We start from the raw sequence: 19,954 nt of genomic DNA on the forward strand, positions 1-19,954 counted from the left end.
CCTTCAGTACCTGCAGATCTCTTCATGGAGGAAGGATCGGGTCGCCGGCATCTCCTTCAGCACCTGCAGATCTCTGCACGGAGGAAGGATCGGGTCACCGGCTCCTCCTTCAGTATCTGCAGATCTCTGCACGGAGGAAGGATCGGGTCGCCGGCTCCTCCTTCAGTACCTGGTCTCTGCACGGAGGAAGGAGCGGGTCGCCGGCTCCTCCTTCAGTATCTGCAGATCTCTGCACGGAGGAAGGATCGGGTCGCCGGCTCCTCCTTCAGCACCTGCAGATCTCTGCACGGAGGAAGGATCGGGTCGCCGGCTCCTCCTTAGGTATCTGCAGATCTCTGCACGAAGGAAGGATCGGGTCGCCGGCTCCACCTTCAGTACCTGCAGATCTCTGCACGGAGGAAGGATCGGGTTGCCGGCTCCTCCTTCAGTACCTGCAGATCTCTTCATGGAGGAAGGATCGGGTCGCCGGCATCTCCTTCAGCACCTGCAGATCTCTGCACGGAGGAAGGATCGGGTCACCGGCTCCTCCTTCAGTATCTGCAGATCTCTGCACGGAGGAAGGATCGGGTCACCAGCTCCTCCTTCAGTACCTGCAGATATCTGCACGGAGGAAGGATCGGGTCGCCGGCTCATCCTTCAGTACCTGCAGATATCTGCACGGAGGAAGGATCGGGTCCCCGGCTCCTCCTTCAGTACCTGCAGATCTCGCCTAAGTCCACAGACCGTGGACACAAACATAAAAAGGGAAAAGCTGGACACACAGGAACATAAAGGCAGGCGTGTATGCGAACAGACAAGCTGCGGGGAGGAAGCAGCGGGACATATGAAAGCTATAGGAGACACAGCATTGCACGGAGAAGACCACCAAATGAGGCACAAGGCAAGGCCACAAATGAAGAATGTAAGGAAACTCGGCATGCTCTCCTCCAGGCCGATGGTGCCGTGTCCATGGGGAGGACGCCATGAATGATCACGCGTGTCTATGCCGGCAGGGACGTTTCATGTGCGGATATCCCATGTCTGGCAGCGCAGGTCGTTGGCTCTTGGATGACACAACGCTGAGGTCACTCCACCGTTAAGGACAGGACGGTCATCACAGCGATCCCACAGCTAATCAGGAGGACTTGGATCAGGGAGTTCCTGGGAGAGGACACAGAAAGCATAGTCTGATACAAACACTGGACGGAAAGGAGGCACATAATGGAGAATTGTGTACAAGAGACCATAACTACATCAGGGCTGAGCGCCACAGTCTCGGGCTATGCTCATCACATCCGAGCAGGGAATTACCAGCGGCTACTATCTGAAGAGAGAAATTGCTAATCAAGAAGTGTGATTACAGTAGCCTCGGCACAGACTGGCCAGTCTGTAGGGTTTGTAGAAACGGTGCTGACTGGGCCGCAGATCCACAGTACTCATAACGCGGAAGCTAATGACAACTTTGGAGACGTTTTCAGGGGAGTGTGAATGTGGAGCTACGAAGATGTCAGCTGAACAAGATCTAACATCCTGACTCTATACAAATGCTGGAGAGAGGATTGGGCTGATGGATGTCTACATGCCTGATCCTACTGTTCTCTGGGGACAAGAGCTGCTAAGAGAGACATCGGCATTTTCTCACCTCCCTATTCAGTGTACGTAGAAGAAAGCTAAGAGTAAGTCCCTATGAGAAGGGATTCCTGCAAAATCTCTTCAGTAGAAATCCTTCACCAAATTTTCAGCAGTAATATCAACACTAATTTACACGGATATTGTTTCGGCTAACAGCACAAATGCTGCTGATACTGTGGACTTAAAGGGAACCTGCCTGCAGATTCTTGATGCCCAAACTACAGACAGGAAGAATGAGAGCCGGCTGTTCTCCTGCTGCCAATAGGTATGGTATTCTCCAAAATGTTACAAGAAAAGGGAGATTTTTGTGTACTCACCGTAAAATCCTTTTCTCCGAGCCAATCATTGGGGGACACAGGACCATGGGTGTTATGCTGCTGCCACTAGGACACTAAGTAAACACAGAAAGAATAGCTCCTCCCCTGCAGTATACACCCTCCTGCTGGCTCTCAGTGAACCAGTTCAGTAACAAAGTAGTAGGAGCTTAATATTTAACAAGGATGAACTATGTCAAAAACCAAGTTAACTCAAAAAAACCCAAAGCCAATAGGCTAACAGGGTGGGTTCTGTGTCCCCCAATGATTGGCTCGGAGAAAAGGATTTTACGGTGAGTACACAAAAATCTCCTTTTCTCCTACGCCTCATTGGGGGACACAGGACCATGGGACGTCCTAAAGCAGTCCCTGGGTGGGAAACAATTAACTGCAATTGCTACTTGCACCCACAAGTTACAGATGCGGCACAGCCGCCTGCAGAATTCGTCTGCCGACGGTCGCATCTACCGAGGCTTGAGAATGAATATGGTAATGTTTTGTAAAGGTATGCAGGCTGGACCAAGTCGCAACCTTACAAACTTGTGCTGCCGAAGCTTGGTGCCGGATGGCCGAAGACGCACCCACTGACCGAGTGGAGTGAGCCTTAATCCCTGCTGGGACAAGAAGACCTCTGACTCGGCAGGACTCTTGAACAGCCGAACGGATCCATTTGGCTATTGTCGCTTTGGAAGCGGGAAACCCTTTCCTCGGTCCTTCCGGGAGCACAGATAAGGCATCTGACCTGCGGAAAGACGCTGTCCGCGAGATGTATCTCCTAAGAGCTCTCACTAAATCCAGTGTGTGAAGGGCCTTCTCGATGCGATGGACTAGTGCCGGACAGAGTGGCGGTAAGACAATCTCCTCATTGAGATTAAAAGAGGATACAACTTTCGGTAGAAAAGAGGGGGATGTCCTCAAAACCACCTTATCGTGATGAAAATTCAGGAACGGAACTTGAGAGTACAGAGCCGCCAGCTCGGAGACTCTTCTTATAGAGGTGACCGCAACTAGAAAAGCAACTTTCCATGAAAGAAGAGACAGGGAAACCTCCTGTAGAGGTTCAAAAGGAGCCTGTTGCAAGACTCCGAGGACAAGATTAAGATCCCATGGTTCCAACGGCATCCTATAGGGGGGCGCCCGATGTAAGACTCCCTGAATAAACGTCTTGACCTGTAATCTGTTGGCAATCCTGTGTTGGAAGAGAACAGACAGGGCTGAGATCTGCCCCTTGAGAGAACTAAGGGCGAGACCCAAGTCCAAACCCGTTTGTAAGAACTCGAGAATGGAAGGGATGGAAAAATGTAGGAGAACGTCCTCAGTCGCTACACCATGAAAAGAAAGTCTTCCAAGTGCGATGATAGATACGCATAGACGTAGGCTTTCGAGCGCTGATCATGATAGCTATGACTTCTGGAGAGAAACCTACCTGGGTTAGGACCCAGGACTCAACGGCCATGCTGTCAAACACAGGGCCTCCGAGTTCTGGTGGTAAAAGGGGCCTTGAGATAGCAGATCTGCGCAAATCCGTAATCGCCAGGGAACGTCGGCAACTAGTTGAACTAGTTCCGCGTACCACGCCCGGCGCGGCCAATCTGGCGCAAGCAGGATTACCGGTACCCTCTTCGCTGATTTTCTTGATGACTCTCGGCAGGAGAGGAAGCGGGGGAAATATGCACGGAAGCCGAAAATGATGCCACGGGAGTACAAGAGCATCTGCCCCGATGGCTGCCGGATCGTGGGACCAAGCCATGAAGTTGGGAACCTTGGAATTCAGCCGTGAGGCCATCAGATCCACGTCCGGGGTTCCCCAACGACAGCAGATCTGGTGGAAGATCTCCGGATGGAGAGACCACTCCCAGGAGTCGAAGCACTGCCGACTGAGGAAGTCTGCCTCCCAATTGTCCACTCCCGGGATGTGAACCGCAGAGATCATTGAGCGGTTTTCCTCGGCCCATGGGAGGATGTGGCCTACCTCTGTCATGTCCGCCCTGCTGCGAGTTCCCCCTTGGCGGTTGATGTATGCCACTGCAGTGGCATTGTAGGACTGAATCCTGATTGGGCGACCTGCTAGGAAGGAATGGAATTGGAGAAGTGCCAGCCTGATTGCCCAGATTTCCAAGATGTTGATTGGAAGGCGTGATTCCTGAGGGGACCAGCGGCCCTTAGCAGTGTGAAGGAACACCGCTCCCCAGCCTAGAAGACTGGTGTCTGTCGTCACAACCAGCCAGTGTACTGGAAGAAAAGACTTCCCTTGATTCAGGGAGGATTTCTATGTCCACCACCTGAGAGACTGTATGACTCGCTGGGGAAGGAGGAACCGACGGTCTAGGGAGAACGGGTTCCTGTCCCAAACAGCCAGGAGGGCATGCTGTAGAGGACGGAGGTGCCGTTGGGCAAATGGAGCCGCCTCCATATCTGCTACCATCCTGCCGAGAACTCTCATACTGAAGCGCAGAGAGTGAGAGCGAGGCTGAGAGAGCTTCTGAGCTTCTCGCTTTAAGACAGATCTTTTCCGGGGGAAGAAGAACCAACCCCCGGGACGAGTAGAGTATCATTCCTAGAAACGAAATTCGCTGAGCCGGCACTGGGGAAGATTTTTTGAAGTTTATCTTCCAACCCAAGCGAGAAAGGGTATCTATTGTGATGGAATTAACAGCAAAGTCAGCCCTTTAAATCCTAGTAAAACTTAGCATTTATTAATACACCTAAAAATAAAAACATAATTCAAAATTGTATACATAAAGTGCTCATAATTAACAGTGCACTAGATAAAAAATGGCACAATCTCACCCAAATTGTTAGCTGGCCCTCAGATACTGCTCCATATACCAAGAGACCAGATGATGGGGAGAAAGGACATCAAGACCAAATAAACGACATAGGGGGGGGGAGTGGGGAACACGGGGGCCTCTTTTACCCTGTCGTGCCCTCTGCAATCAGCTCCCGCCCTTACAAGGGCAGTACCCAAGTGTGAGCCTATTTTTCAGTGCCCCTGGTCACGACAGGGTAAAAGAGGCCCGTGTTCCCCACTCCCCCCCTATGTCGTTTATTTGGTCTTGATGTCCTTTCTCCCCATCATCTGGTCTCTTGGTATATGGAGAAGTATCTGAGGGCCAGCTAACAATTTGGGTGAGATTGTGCCATTTTTTATCTAGTGCACTGTTAATTATGAGCACTTTATGTATACAATTTTGAATTATGTTTTTATTTTTAGGTGTATTAATAAATGCTAAGTTTTACTAGGATTTAAAGGGCTGACTTTGCTGTTAATTGTTTGATATTTAGTCAGAGACATTCAGAGTAGATCTTCTGGGTGATTACATTGCTTATATTCTATCTATTGTGATGGCCACAGCTTCCTTGCAGGAGCGGAAAGAGGGGCCTTTGATGAGGATATCGTCTAAATACGGGAGCACCACCACTCCTCGGGTGTGGAGTATGGCCACGGCAGCCGCCACGACCTTGGTGAATACCCTGGGAGCGGTGGCGAGGCCGAAGGGCAGAGCAACGAATTGGAAGTGATCTTCCTGAACTGCGAAGCGAAGAAACCTTTGGTGAGAAGGTAAAATAGGAATGTGGAGGTATGCGTCCTGGATGTCTATAGACGCCAGGAATTCGCCTTTTTCCATGGAGGCAATCACAGAACGAAGTGATTCCATCCGGAACCGTCGTACCGTGACGAACTTGTTCAGCAGTTTTAGGTCCAGTATGGGCCGTACTGTACCGTCCTTCTTTGGAACAATGAAGCGGTTTGAATAAAAACCTTGAAACCTTTCGCTTTGAGGGACTGGAATAATAACTCCGTCTTTTCTCAGAGAGCTTATAGCTTTGAAGAACTCTGATGCTTTTGCCCTGGGAGGAGAAGACAGGAAAAAACGGTTTGGAGGACGAGATAAGAGATCTATCTTGTATCCGGAGGACACTAGATCGCGGACCCACTCGTCGTGAACGACCGAGAGCCACGCGGCACTGAAGGAAAGCAGGCGGCCGCCTACTTTGAGGGTGTCCCCCGGATACCGCAGGGAGTCATTGTGTGGAAGGTCTGCCCGTTCTGGCGCCTCTGGATCCCGGCTGCCTTGGCCTGCCTCTCCATGAAGGGGAAGGCTTAAAAGAGGCCTGTGAACCTCTGTCTCCACGTTGTGCCTGGCCGGAACCGGGAGATGTGGAAGTAGAGGACCAGTTTGAGTTGTAACGAAAAAAAACCGGGACCGAGCCTGTAGTTGCAGGTTCCGAAAGGGCCGAGGGTCTCTGTTGTGGAAGAAATTTACTCTTCCCTCCAGTGGCGTCAGAAATTAACTGGTCGAGCTTTTCGCCAAAAAGGCGACCGCTATGATATGGGAGAGAAGTCAATGACTTTTTGGAAGTAGAATCCGCACGCCAGTCCCTGAGCCATAAGGACCTCCGGATGGTGATGGCATTTGCTGCTGCTTGAGAAGCGCAGTCAGCGACATCCAGGGACGTGGTCACTACAAAATCTCCAGCTCTGGCTATCTGTGTAGCGAGGTCTGCTATTTCGGGGAAAAGATTGGTATTCAGTACTGCTGAAGACAAGACCTCAGCCCAGTGGGTCATAGCCTTAGCCACCCACGTAGCGGCAAAAGATGGAAAGAGTGCTGCTGCTGAGGCTTCAAAGGCTGAACGCGCCATATTGTCGATCTGACGATCGGCTGGATTTTTAATAGAGGCACCCTCCGAGGAGGATAAAACAGATTTCGTAGCCAGGCGTGATACCGGAGGATCTACTGGGGGAGATTGAGACCAATCTTTTCTTAGATCCTGGGCAAAGGGATATTTGGACTCCATGGGCTTCTGCCCTGTGAATCGTTTATCTGGACGGATCCTTTGAGATTCAACAATTTGCTTAAACTCGGCATGAGTGGTGAACACTCAAGAGTCAAGAGTCTCCTGATCGTGAAGAAATTCCTGATCTAGGGACGTATCAGAATCGTCCTCTGAAACAGGTTCTCTACTAGCCCCAATGGAAGGGGAGCGAGAAATGGAGCTCTCAGAACCCGAAAACCGTTGATGGTCTGGGGATATGGCATGAGTCCTTTTCCTGGAAGAGTGAAAACTCCTTGGCAAGGTACGACCCCTGGAGTACGAGGGGTTCTGACCATTGGAAGCGTCGCCTGTATTAATGCCCTGGTTAGAGGAAGGGTCTCGGAACGAGTCTAACGCTTTTGCTAGGGATGCCATAGACCGGGAAAGGGAGGTAGCCCACTCAGGGGGACTAGGCTCACTGGGTTCAGTATCAGCAACAGGTGGTTCCTGAGCCGTCACCGGTTCACAAGCTGTGCATAATGCAGTATTGTGACCCCGGGGTAATGATACCTTACAAGAGGTACATGCAGCGAATAATACAGTATGGGTTTTCCCAGACTTTTTGTGAGGCTTTGGTTGAGACATAGTAAAGCCTGGAGGAAAGCGCTTACTAGCAGGGGAAGGGTTAAGCTACGCTCTGCAGCTTACCCAGGTCCTGTGTCTTGAGTCCCCAGGGCAGGTCCGCAGTGTAGGCAGAGAAAAAAGCTCCTGCTATGGAGGGGGGAGATCGGAACGCGAAGGAACCGTCGCCCGTAAGGTGAGCTCAGGGCTGGCATCCAACGTTGCAGGAAAGGATACGGGAGGAATGCTCCACGTACTTGCCTGTTGATGGTTCGAAGGAGATCGGAACCTAGAAAGGAACCGTCGCCCCCATTCGCTCCGTTAAGGAAAAATAGAATAAAAAGTAAAAAGGAGATTTTTGTGTACTCACCGTAAAATCTCTTTCTCTTAGCCTCTAATTGGGGGACACAGGACCATGGGTGTTATGCTGCTGTCCACTAGGAGGCGACACTATGCATAATCTGAAAAAGATTTACCGTGGCTCCTCCTCTGCAGTATACACCCCTGGACGGTGTCAGCCTTCTCCAGTTTTGTGCAAAAGCAGTAGGAGGAACGTAACATGAATGACATAGACATGCCTATAAGAAGGCCACTATGTACGAGCTCAAAGAAGAATATGAGAACTCAACAGTAATAACGGCCCGAAAAGGGCAACAGGGTGGGAGCTGTGTCCCCCAATTAGAGGCTAAGAGAAAGATTTTACGGTGAGTACACAAAAATCTCCTTTACTCTGTCGCCTCATTGGGGGACACAGGACCATGGGACATCCTAAAGCAGTCCCTGGGTGGGAAGCAATGGACAAATATTGTGCAGACAGGCCCCTATACTTGGAGCATTGCCGCCTGCAGAACACATCTACCCAGGCTCGATTCCGCTGAGGACTGGGTATGAACCCTGTAGTGTTTAGTAAACAAGTGTGGGCTAGTCCAAGTGGCCGCCTTACACACTTGTTGTGCCGAAGCCTGGAGCCGAATGGCCCAGGAGGCCCCTACCGCCCGTGTAGCGTGTGCCGTAATACCGGCTGGAAGAGGAGAATTCTTAAGGCAGTAGGCCTCTTGTATGGTGGATTTGATCCACCTGGCAAGGGTAGCTCTGGAAGCTGGCAGACCCTTGTGGCCATCTTCCGGAAGGAGGAAAAGAGATTCAGACCTCCGGAAGGACGCAGTCCTAGACACGTATATACGCAATGCCCTGACTAGGTCAAGCGTATGCACAGCCTTCTCCATTCTATGAACCGGAACTGGACAAAGGGATGGTAGTGAAATTTCCTCATTGAGGTGGAAGTTGGACACAACCTTCGGAAGGAAGGATGGGACCGTACGAAGAACTACCTTGTCCTGGTGAAAGGCCAGGAAGGCCGACAGCAGGAGTGCGCTGTCAGTTCAGACACCCTGCGTAGCGAGGTGATTGCCACCAGGAAAACCACCTTCTGGGAGAGAAGGCGGAGCGGGACCTCCTTAAGGGGTTCGAAGGGTGGTTCCTGCAATGCTGTCAGAACCAGGTTGAGGTCCCACGTTTCTAGTGGTCGTCTGTAGGGGGGAACCAATCGGGAAACCCCCTGAAGAAAAGTCCTTACTTGCGGCTTGGTAGCAATGCACCTTTGAAAAAGCACTGAGAGGGCTGACACCTGGCTCTTAAGCGAGCCCAATGACAGCCTGGCCTCCAGACTCGATTGGAGAAAACCAAGTACTTTGGGTAGGGAATAAGGGAGTGGGGTCTGGCCACGAGATTCGCACCAAGTAAAGAAACTTTCCAGGTACGGTAATAAATCTTGGCAGAGGCTGGCTTCCGTGCCCTGATCATGGTTCCAATGAGGTCCAGCGAGAGCCCTGCCTGGGTTAGAACCCAGGTCTCAAGGGCCACGCCGTCAAATTGAGAGCCCCTGAGTTCTGGTGGTAGAACGGGCCTTGTGATAGAAGATCGTGGTGGTCGGGGAGACGCCAGGGGCGTCTGCTGTAAGTTGTACGATGTCGGCGTACCATGTACGTCTGGGCCAGTCCGGTGCAATTAGGATGGTTGGAACTCCCTCTTGTTTGATCTTCCTCACCACCCTGGGTATCAGGGGGAGAGGTGGAAAAATGTACAGAAGCTGGAACTTGGTCCAGTCCTGAACCAGAGCGTCTGCTCCGAGCGACCGCGGATCGTATGTTCTGGCCATGAAGTTGGAGACCTTGGCATTGAAGTGGGATGCCATTAGGTCCACATCCGGGGTCCCCCAGCAATGGCAGATCTGACGAAAAATTTCGGGATGGAAAGACCACTCTCCCGGATCTATTCCTTGTCGTCTGAGGAAGTCTGCTTCCCAGTTGTTCACACTCGGAATGTGGACCGCCGAGAGAACCGAGCCTGTGTCCTCCACCCAGTGGAGGATGTGTGACACTTCTCGCATCGCCTGGGTACTGCGGGTCCCCCCTTGGTGATTCACATATGCCACAGTGGTGGCATTGTCCAATTGTATTCTGATGTGAGAGGCTGCCAGTAAGTGATGGAAGGCCCTCAATGTCAGGAGGATGGCACGAATTCCCAGGATGTTGATGGGCATGGTCGCTTCCACTGGGGACCACTTGCCCTGTGCCCTGTGGTGAAGGTGCACTGCACCCCAACCCGTCAGGCTCGCATCGGTGGTCAGAACCTTCCACTGACCTGTGAGAAAGGATTTCCCCTTTGCTAGCGAGGTTGGCTTGAGCCACCAGGGCAGGGACCTCTTATTTGACGACGTTAGCCGGAACTCCCTGTCGAGAGAGAAAGGGATTCCTGTCCCAGGACATGAGAAAGGCTAGTTGAAGAGGTCTGAGGTGAAACTGGGCCAAATTGGGACCGCTTCTATTGCTGCCCCCATCCTGCCGAGGACTCATGGCAAACCGGAGAGATCGAGGGGGTTTGCGGAAGAGGATGCGAACTCCTAGGCGGAGAGCCAGTGCCTTGTGCCTGGGAAAGAGAACTAGACCCCTGGAGGTGTTGTATAGCATTCCCAGGAAGGTCAGAGACAGACTCAGGGTTGGTGATGACCTTTGTAGGTTGACTAACCAGCCCATGCGACTCAGTGTCGATTGTGATTGAGACGCTGAGCTCGCAGTCCTTGAAGGTAGGAGCCTTGATGAGTAGATCGTCCAGGTATGGAACGACTACTATGCCTCTGGAGTGCAGGACGTCCATGGTGGCTGCCATGACCTTGGTACACACTCTGGGAGCCGTGGCGAGCCCGAACGGAAGAGCCACAAACTGGTAGTGGTCCTGGTCGATTGCGAACCTGAGAAAACTCTGACAAGCAGGTGCAATCGGTATATGCAGGTATGCGTCTTGTATTTCTATGAAGGCGAGATATTCTCCCTTCTCCATGGACGCAATGATGGACCGAAGGGAACTCCAGCAGAAGTGACGAACCCGTACATATTTGTCGAGTTGTTTTAGGTACAGTATGGGCAGTACGCTGCCTCCTTTCTTGGGGACTATGAATAGATTGGAGTAGAACCCTCGGAAGCGCCCGGCCGTGGGAACCGGTACTATGACTCCTGCTTGAAGAAGCGAGGGAACCGCTTGGTGGAAGGCACGAGCCTTGGCTGGCGGTTTTTCTGGGAACAGAGAGGAAGACTCGGCTCGGTGGGTTGGAGGTTGAACACTATCTTGTATCCGGAAGACACTAGTTCCCTGACCCACCCGTCTTCTGTAGTAGGCATCCAGACTTGCTGGAAGAGCAAAGTCGGCTGCCTATGGGTGGGATATGTTCCGGGGTCCGTGAGTCATGAGGAGGAAAAAATCTGAGGTTTACCTCCTTTGGGCTTTGACTGGCCTGCTTTTAACTGCCAGGTTTTGTCCGACCTTTGCGTCGACCATGAGTTGTCCCTGTGTGGGGAACGGTTACGATTTTGTGCTGGACGCGAGACGGACTAGCCCGAGGAATTCCAAAAGGATCGGAATCGGTTTTGTTACACTTCTTGTAAGTGCGTATAGGTTTCAGTTGAGGGAGAGAGGTACTCTTCCCCCCCGGTGGCGTTGGATATCATTGTGTCCAACTTTTCACCGAAAAGTCACCCACTGAGATACGGGAGGTGCGTGAGGGACTTCTTTGAGGCTGCGTCCGCTTTCCATTCCGCAGCCAGAGGATAAGCCGAATCGTGATGGCGTTTGATGCTATCCCCGCTACGCCCCTTGCTGAATACAGAGCTGCATGAAGCATGTAATCTGCTACAACTGCTATTTGAACCGCTTGGTCCGACAGCTCAGGAGCAGATGCTTGGAGGCCAGCTTGTAAATTTTTGGCCCAAGCCAGTATGGCCTTGGCAGCCCAAACTGAAGCGAACGTGGGAGCCAGGGAGGCCCCTGCCGCCTCAAAAATTGAACGAGCCATGCGTTCTAACTGCCGGTCTGCTGCGTCCCTGAGGGTTGAGCTGTCTGGCAGTGAAAGGAGAGTCTGTGCTGCTAGTCTAGAGACTGGGTAGTTCGCTTCGGGTGGATCTGTCCATTCCTTGGTGTCCTTCTGTGGGAAAGGGTACCTTATCTCCAGATATTTGCGATTAGCGAATTTTTTCTCAGGTTGTGAGAGCTGCTCTATAAGGATCGCTTTAAACTCTGGGTGGTTAGAGAAAACCTTAGGCGGCTTCAGAGGTCCTTCAAAGGAAACCCTCTGGTGGCAGATTAGAAATGTCCAGCACCCGATGGATGGAAGAGATTATGTCCTAGACTAGCGCTGTATTGCTAGGGGGAATTGGGATACGGGACCCCTCCGTTTCCCTGTCTGAGTCGGAGTCACAGATGCCTTCCGAATCCTGTGTATCACTGAGGCGTCCCCTGCTGGGTGAGCTGGGGAGGCGGCCTTCTCTGGTCGGGGACTGCGGAGATCTGCATTGTCTGCCCCTGGAAGGGGACGGTCTAGATGACTTGGAACTACGGTGTCTCTCCCTAGAAGGGGATGACCGTGAACTATGCGATGACGCAGATGGACTTGACCTATGGGTCCGCTTGCATCCTGACCTAGACATGGATGTGCCAGGTCGTCTGTTCCTGAGTCAAGCTCTTTCTTTGCTGGGTAGCGGTCATAGCCGAGGCATTACCCTGCAGAGTCTGAAGCAATGTGGAGGTTTGGTTATCTATAGACTGCGTCATAGATTGCGACCTCTGAGTGACCCATTCCGGCGTGGCATTAGACACCGAGGCATTGGCAGGGGCTTCTGGGGAGAGCGGTCCAGCAGGCTGTACAGAATGCATAATAGCAGTCCTGCCTGGTTCTCTTGGACCTTGAGCCCGGCATAGTGCACAGAGTGCAGAAGGGCTGCTATGCAAAGGACCTTACAGGGTAGAGAAACCTATAGGTATTCCCTTATATGTAATATGGATTCACAGCCGAGTAAAACAACCCAGCTGTTTTCTTACCCCACCAGTATGCCCCTAGGTCCAGCATCGAAGATCCACAGTCTTGTGCCCCCCGGAGACTGGCTGGCCTGGTCCTGATCCTGCTGACCGGGAGATGCAGGGTTAATCCTTGCTGCAGTAGAAATGGCCGCCGAGGAGAAGAGGCAGGGGGAGAAGGGGGCGGAGAGCTGAGAAAAAGGCGGCAAAGCTGTGTAAAAAACGCGCCCTTTCTGTCTCGATCCACCCCCTTTATGACACTGTAGAGTGTCATATTTGTCATCTGGGGGGCGGGCCGGGGGGGGGGCGGAGAGGAGGCGGCGGCTACAGCTTGGCTTGGAGGTGGCGGCTGCAGCTAGGCCGAAGCCGGGGCCTAAATTAGATGCCTGATGCTCAGAAGGGCTCCAGGCCGGCGTGGAAGTCCGGGAAGGGGGATGGATCTGAACCGGACCCCCCGGATTTAAAGGCAGGATAGCGGTGGGGCTGTAAGTGGGAGGGGGGCCTTGTGAGAGGTCCCCCTGAGGCAGTACAGAGCTGGTGCTGCAGCAGAGAGACAGGGGCGCAGGGAGCCCTGTGTCTGTATGTGCCATGCCTGCCTGCACTCCCCCCGGCCCCGACAGGAGCCCGCAGCTGGGCTGGGGTCCCTGGTTGCAGGCGCAGTGTGCTGACCCATTGCTGGGAGCTGCTGAGTGCTGCCTGTACAGGCCCTACCTGAGGCGTCTCAACCTAATGCCCCCAGAGGGGGATTAGAGAGGGTGCTGTGTGACCATCAGGGGGCTTTATCCTCGCCTCGACCTCAACCCAGAAACCAAAAGGAATTGGGGAAGGAGGGGGAGTCTCGACTTCGAACCAGCACCCGAGGGACTGGGGAAGGAGCGGCATGGGGAATAGCCATCTCTACTTCAACCGGGCACCCCGTAATAGGGGGCCGAGGAAGGAGCCATGCCGGGAGTCTCACAGGAGACCCACTTTTCTTCATCTGTAATCCGTCGGAAAAAAACGGAGTAAAAAAATCTTAGGTGTGCCTCCTATGCGACACCAAGCAAAAACTGGAGAAGGCTGACGCCGTCCAGGGGGGTATACTGCAGAGGAGGAGCCACGGTTAATCTTTTTCAGATTATGCATAGTGTCGCCTCCTAGTGGACAGCAGCATAACACCCATGGTCCTGTGTCCCCCAATGAGGCGACAGAGTAAAGCTAAAATAAAAACTATAGATTATGTACACTGGCGCCTATTCACCTGAAAGGGTAGAGTAAGGTGCTGTGGGAGCTGCGAGTGGTTGCTTCTTTTCTAAAATAAAAACTGTCGGGTCTGAAAGCAGACCCAAGTGCCTCCTACAGACACTAAGCAAGAACTGGTTCACTGAGAGCCAGCAGGAGGGTGTATACTGCAGGGAAGGAGTTATTCTTTATGTGTTACCTAGTGTCCTCCTAGTGGCAGCAGCATAAAACCCATGGTCCTGTGTCCCCCAATGAGGCGTAGGAGAAATACACAGTACAGATCTGGGAATGGGGCTCGGCCTGCACCTCCACGGATGGTACAAGTCTATCACTGTGCAAGAGACCTGTCAATCACCTGCAGAGGTGCTGGGAAGATGCATCCGGGGAGGCACCAGACTACTCTCATCCCCGACTACGGAAAGTATTTGTGCAGCGGGCCCTGAATCTTCCTGCCCGTGGCTCCGCAGCGTAAAGCTGCAGACAGGTTCCGTTCCTTTTTGTACTTTTCATGGAAAATGGTGAATAACAGCAACACAACGCCGTGCCGCAGAGGTCGGGTTTTGCAGCACAGGTCAATAGTCGTTCTCATCCAGAACGTTCATACTGTAGAACGCAGCAGAAATTTCGTTAAGATTGCCTAAAAATGGAACTGGCCTTAAAGTCTGCACCACAATCTTCCTAGGAGTGTGGACATGGATTCAACTGTTTTGTTGGTGCCGATTTTGCTGGGGAATTTGCCGCACATCCAATCCATGTGGACGCAGGCACTCAGACGTGGGCAGACGGAGGGATTAAAATCAGGCGATAACCTTTATACAAGTCCACATCCCATTAACCCATTAGTGTCTGATCCTCATCTCAGATTAGAGGCCTTGTAATAATGGACACCTGTCTTCCCAAATATTCCTGGTCTCCAGCTATGAAAGCTCCGATGTCGGGGAGCCTGGAAATATCATTGTCAGTGACGACCATTAGTCTTTACCGTGGACCGGGCGGCACACTCAACATGCACATACCTCGAGCTTTTCTCTTCCAACAGGTCTGGCAGCACATTAACCAGCGCGATGTACAGGAACCCGCCCGACGTGAATGGTAAAATCCAGGCCACGGCTTCACCTATGTGGGAATAAAAGCGATCAGTAATGTATATATAATGTCTATATCACCTGTGCACAGGAAAGACTCCAGCCACCAGGCGGGAAGGAGCAACAACATACAACAGTGAGAAGTGCGATGAGGCGGGCAGAGAAGAGGAGTGAATGCCCCCGTTACCTGCCCTATGCGCTGGATTTCAGTCATTCTGATCCAACTTTTATCCTAACTTTAAAAACAACTGCAAAGGCTAGACAACAAAAAAATATTTTTTTTCCTCCATGATCCATTGCTGCTTTTTTGTTTAGAGGCAGCAGGCAAGTGACTGTGGAGGTCTCACGCTGCACCACCGGCATTACCACTCAGAGATGGAAGCCATGACAGTGGTGGGGAGGCACGTGACCACCAAAGTCATCGACGGGCTGCCAGACCGCTTATACACAAAGGACAGAAGGACGGCTGGAGCATCACTGCTGGATCCGGCTGGAAACAGGAGACCAGCTATTTGAGGTCTTAGAACTTTTGCAGTTAAAAAGAAAAAAAAATCCCAAAACTTACAAAAGTTGGATCCCCTCTTATTAATTTTGTCTTCGAACCGTTGTGTCTGATACAGAACGTCGCAATCTCTCACAGACCCCGCATGTGAGGTGTATGTAGTCACATATCAGGTGCAAGCGTATGTACATAACATAACTGTAACCTTAGGGGCCGACACCGTACGCGGAGCATGGGCCGACACCGTACGCGGAGCATGGGCCGACACCATATGAAGCTTGTAGGCCGACACCGTGCGCAGCGCGTAGGCCGACACCGTGCGCAGCGCGTAGGCCGACACCGTGCGCAGCGCGTAGGCCGACACCGTGCGCAGCGCGTAGGCCGACACCGTGCGCAGCGCGTAGGCCGACACCGTGCGCAGCGCGTAGGCCGACACCGTGCGCAGCGCGTAGGCCGACACCGTGCGCAGCGCGTAGGCCGACACCGTGCGCAGCGCGTAGGCCGACACCGTGCGCAGCGCGTAGGCCGACACCGTGCGCAGCGCGTAGGCCGACACCGTACGCAGCGCTCACACAAACGCCATTCACACTTACCGGCTCCCTTGGGTGACTGAGCGCAGACAGAGAATCCGGCTCCCAGGATCCCTCCCATGGCAGTCATCAGCTGCATCTTGGCCGCGCTCCAGCGATCGAACCCGGCACGGAGGAGAATAGCGAAATCCCCAACCTGTAAGAGGAGCAGAGTATTAGAGAGGTGCTGGAGGGGAGAGCATGGAGGATCGCCAGATCACAGCGCCGCACTGACCTCATGGGGAATCTCGTGTAACAGGATGGCCACCGTTGTCAGAACTCCCACCTGGAAGAAATAATACGTCACATGAACACACAACTACACCTCCAGGTGGAAGAACAGAGGAACCGCACAATGAAGACAAAGACTCCGCAGCGAGTCCTCCAGAAGCCCAGAAGGACCAACCCCAGCAAAGCTTCTTCACACTCACCTTCCTACTGACCAGAAAGCTACCGGCCACCGCCATGCCGTGGGTGAAGTTATCGATGGTGTTGGCCAGCAGGTTGAGGTAGCCACTGACCTGTATCGAACAAGACAATGATGAGTGTACAAAAAGCTGTCAGTATACAGTATATACCAGGAGTGTACAGCCGCTCCTGTGTATAACGTGCTGTCAGTATACACTATATATTAGGGAGTGTACAGCCGCTCCTGTGTATAACGTGCTGTCAGTATACGCTATATATCAGGGCGTGTACAGCCGCTCCTGTGTATAACGTGCGGTCAGTGTACACTATATATCAGGGCTTATACAGCAGCTCCTGTGTATAACGTGTGGTCAGTATACACTATATATCAGGGAGTGTACAGCCGCTCCTGTGTATAACGTGCGGTCAGTAAACACTATATATCAGGGAGTGTACAGCCGCTCCTGTGTATAACGTGTGCTAAGTATACGCTATATATCAGGGAGTGTACAGCCGCTCCTGTGTATAACGTGCGGTCAGTAAACACTATATATCAGGGAGTGTACAGCCGCTCCTGTGTATAAGGTGCTGTGAGTATACGCTATATATCAGGGAGTGTACAGCCGCTCCTGTGTATAACATGCTGTCAGTATACACTATATATCAGGGAGCGTACAGCCGCTCCTGTGTATAACGTGCGGTAAGTATACGCTATATATCAGGGAGTGTACAGCCGCTCCTGTGTATAACGTGCGGTCAGTAAACACTATATATCAGGGAGTGTACAGCCGCTCCTGTGTATAACGTGCAGTCAGTATACGCTATATATCAGGGAGTGTACAGCCGCTCCTGTGTATAACGTGCGGTCAGTAAACACTATATATCAGGGAGTGTACAGCTGCTCCTGTGTATAAGGTGCTGTGAGTATACGCTATATATCAGGGAGTGTACAGCCGCTCCTGTGTATAACATGCGGTAAGTATACGCTATATATCAGGGAGCGTACAGCCGCTCCTGTGTATAACATGCGGTAAGTATACGCTATATATCAGGGAGTGTACAGCCGCTCCTGTGTATAACGTGCAGTCAGTATACGCTATATATCAGGGAGTGTACAGCCGCTCCTGTGTATAACGTGCGGTCAGTAAACACTATATATCAGGGAGTGTACAGCCGCTCCTGTGTATAACGTGCAGTCAGTATACGCTATATATCAGGGAGTGTACAGCCGCTCCTGTGTATAACGTGCGGTCAGTAAACACTATATATCAGGGAGTGTACAGCCGCTCCTGTGTATAACGTGCAGTCAGTATACGCTATATATCAGGGAGTGTACAGCCGCTCCTGTGTATAACGTGCGGTCAGTAAACACTATATATCAGGGAGTGTACAGCCGCTCCTGTGTATAATGTGCCATCAGTATACGCTATATATCAGGGAGTGTACAGTTGCTCCTGTGTATAACGTGCGGTCAGTAAACACTATATATCAGGGAGTGTACAGCCGCTCCTGTGTATAACGCGCGGTAAGTATACGCTATATATCAGGGAGTGTACAGCCGCTCCTGTGTATAAGGTGCTGTCAGTATACACTATATATCAGGGAGTGTACAGCCGCTCCTGTGTATAAGGTGCTGTCAGTATACACTATATATCAGGGAGTGTACAGCCGCTCCTGTGTATAAGGTGCTGTCAGTATACACTATATATTAGGGAGTGTACAGCCGCTCCTGTGTATAACGTGCTGTCAGTATACGCTATATATCAGGTACTGACCTTAATACTGTCACTCTTGGCTCCCGGTTGTGGTGCGTTCCCCTTTTTGCTCCCCCCATGTTTCCCATTCATCAGGCTGTCTGGGGGGAGTTTCTGAAACAGAGAAGAACACGATTATCCCACGTCCACGTCATGACGTACAGGAGGGCGGATTTACTCCGCAGCATAATAGTGGACTAAGAGGTGTAGAAAAACGACCGTTCTTGGTACTGCAGCACCTACTGAAGTGAATGGGAACAAATCTGCAGTACTGAGAATGGGCGCTGATGAGCGGGGGGGCCGCGTGTCGGATCCACACGGATCTGATGTTGATGACCTGTCAGTATATAATTAGTGATGAGCGAGCGGGCTGGGATAAGGTGATATCACGCTCCTGTGCTAACAGAGTATTTCCGGCATGCTCGAATACTATGTTCGATTCCCGCGGCTGCATGTATCAGCTGTTCGAGAGCCACAACACGTGCGGGGTCTGTCTGTCTGTTAGACAATCCCTGCAGGTGTAGTGGCGGTCTATCAGAGACATGCAGCCACGGGGACGTGAACAGATTTTTCGAGCACACTGAGGATACTCTGTTAGCACAGAAGCGTGATATCCCCTTATCCCAGCACACTGAGGATACTCTGTTAGCAAAGGAGCGTGATATCTCCTTATCCCAGCACGCTAAGGATACTCTGATAGCACAGGGGCATGATATCTACTTATCCGAGCACGCCGAGGATACTCTGTTAGCACAAGAGCGTGATATCTCCTTATCCCAGCACACTGAGGATACTCTGTTAGCACAGGGTCATGATATTTCCTTATCCCAGCATGCTGAGGATACTCTGTTAGTACAGGAGCATGATATCTCCTTATCCGAGCACGCTGAGGATACTCTGTTAGCACAGGAGTGTGATATCTCCTTATTTCAGCACGCTGAGGATACTCTTAGCACAGGAGCGTGATATCTCCTTATCCCAGCACGCTGAGGATACTCTGTTAGCACAGAAGCATGATATCTCCTTATCCCAGCACGCTGAGGATACTCTGTTAGCACAGGAGTGTGATACCTCCTTATCTCAGCACGCTGAGGATACTGTTAGCACAGGAGCGTGATATCTCCTTATCCCAGCACGCTGAGGATAGAGGGATTTTTGGTACTTACCGTAAAATCTCTTTCTTGGAGCCTTCATTGGGGGACACAGGACAACCATGGGACGTCTAAAAGCAGTCCCGGAAAAGGGTGGGTAGAAAGGAAAAGAGAAAAGGTCTCAGGTCGGCCGGTGTGCGACCGCCGCCTGCAGTACCTTCCTACCAAGACCTGCATCGGACGAGGCTTGGGTATGAACCCGATAGAACCTCGTAAACGTGTGCAGAGAGACCAGGTTGCGGCCTTGCAAACTTGTAAGGCGGAGGCCTGGTGGCGGACAGCCCAAGAAGCTCCGACAGCTCTGGTGGAGTGAGCTCGCACCCCCGGGGGAGGACGTGCCTCATGAACATGGTACGATTCTGAAATTGCCGAGCGAATCCAGTGCGAAATGGTGGATTTAGACGCTTGAAAGCCCTTCCGACGACCTTCAGAAACGACAAGGAGAGAATCGGATTGACGGAAGGGAGCGGTTCTAGAAAGATAGACCCGAATGGCCCTGACCACGTCAAGCTTGTGAAGAGACTTCTCCAAACGATGAGCTGGAGAAGGGCAAAATGATGGAAGGACAATGTCTTCGTTGATGTGGAAAGCCGAGACCACCTTGGGAAGGA

At 52.0% G+C, this 19,954-nt stretch overlaps 1 protein-coding gene across 2 annotated transcripts in view; it reads right to left on the minus strand.

Moving 5' to 3' along the window:
- Positions 1 to 272: 272 nt before the first annotated feature.
- The window catches only part of SLC39A13 (solute carrier family 39 member 13), a 34,542-nt gene continuing 14,860 nt past the window's right edge, over positions 273 to 19,954 (minus strand). The window contains exons 5-10 of one of the 2 annotated variants that reach the window (XM_077286753.1): positions 18,214 to 18,306; positions 16,462 to 16,551; positions 16,266 to 16,316; positions 16,055 to 16,187; positions 14,891 to 14,990; positions 273 to 1,140 (exon numbers count right to left, since the gene is read on the minus strand). In XM_077286753.1, coding sequence (XP_077142868.1) covers positions 1,065 to 1,140; positions 14,891 to 14,990; positions 16,055 to 16,187; positions 16,266 to 16,316; positions 16,462 to 16,551; positions 18,214 to 18,306 — 543 coding nt within the window. In that variant the 3' untranslated portion in view covers positions 273 to 1,064. The remainder of the gene's footprint in view (positions 1,141 to 14,890; positions 14,991 to 16,054; positions 16,188 to 16,265; positions 16,317 to 16,461; positions 16,552 to 18,213; positions 18,307 to 19,954) is intronic. The other variant, XM_077286752.1, reaches the window with a different exon arrangement.

The sequence above is a fragment of the Ranitomeya variabilis genome, chromosome 2 (assembly GCF_051348905.1).
Source record: "Ranitomeya variabilis isolate aRanVar5 chromosome 2, aRanVar5.hap1, whole genome shotgun sequence".
In the NCBI taxonomy this organism is placed as follows: Eukaryota; Metazoa; Chordata; class Amphibia; order Anura; family Dendrobatidae; genus Ranitomeya; species Ranitomeya variabilis.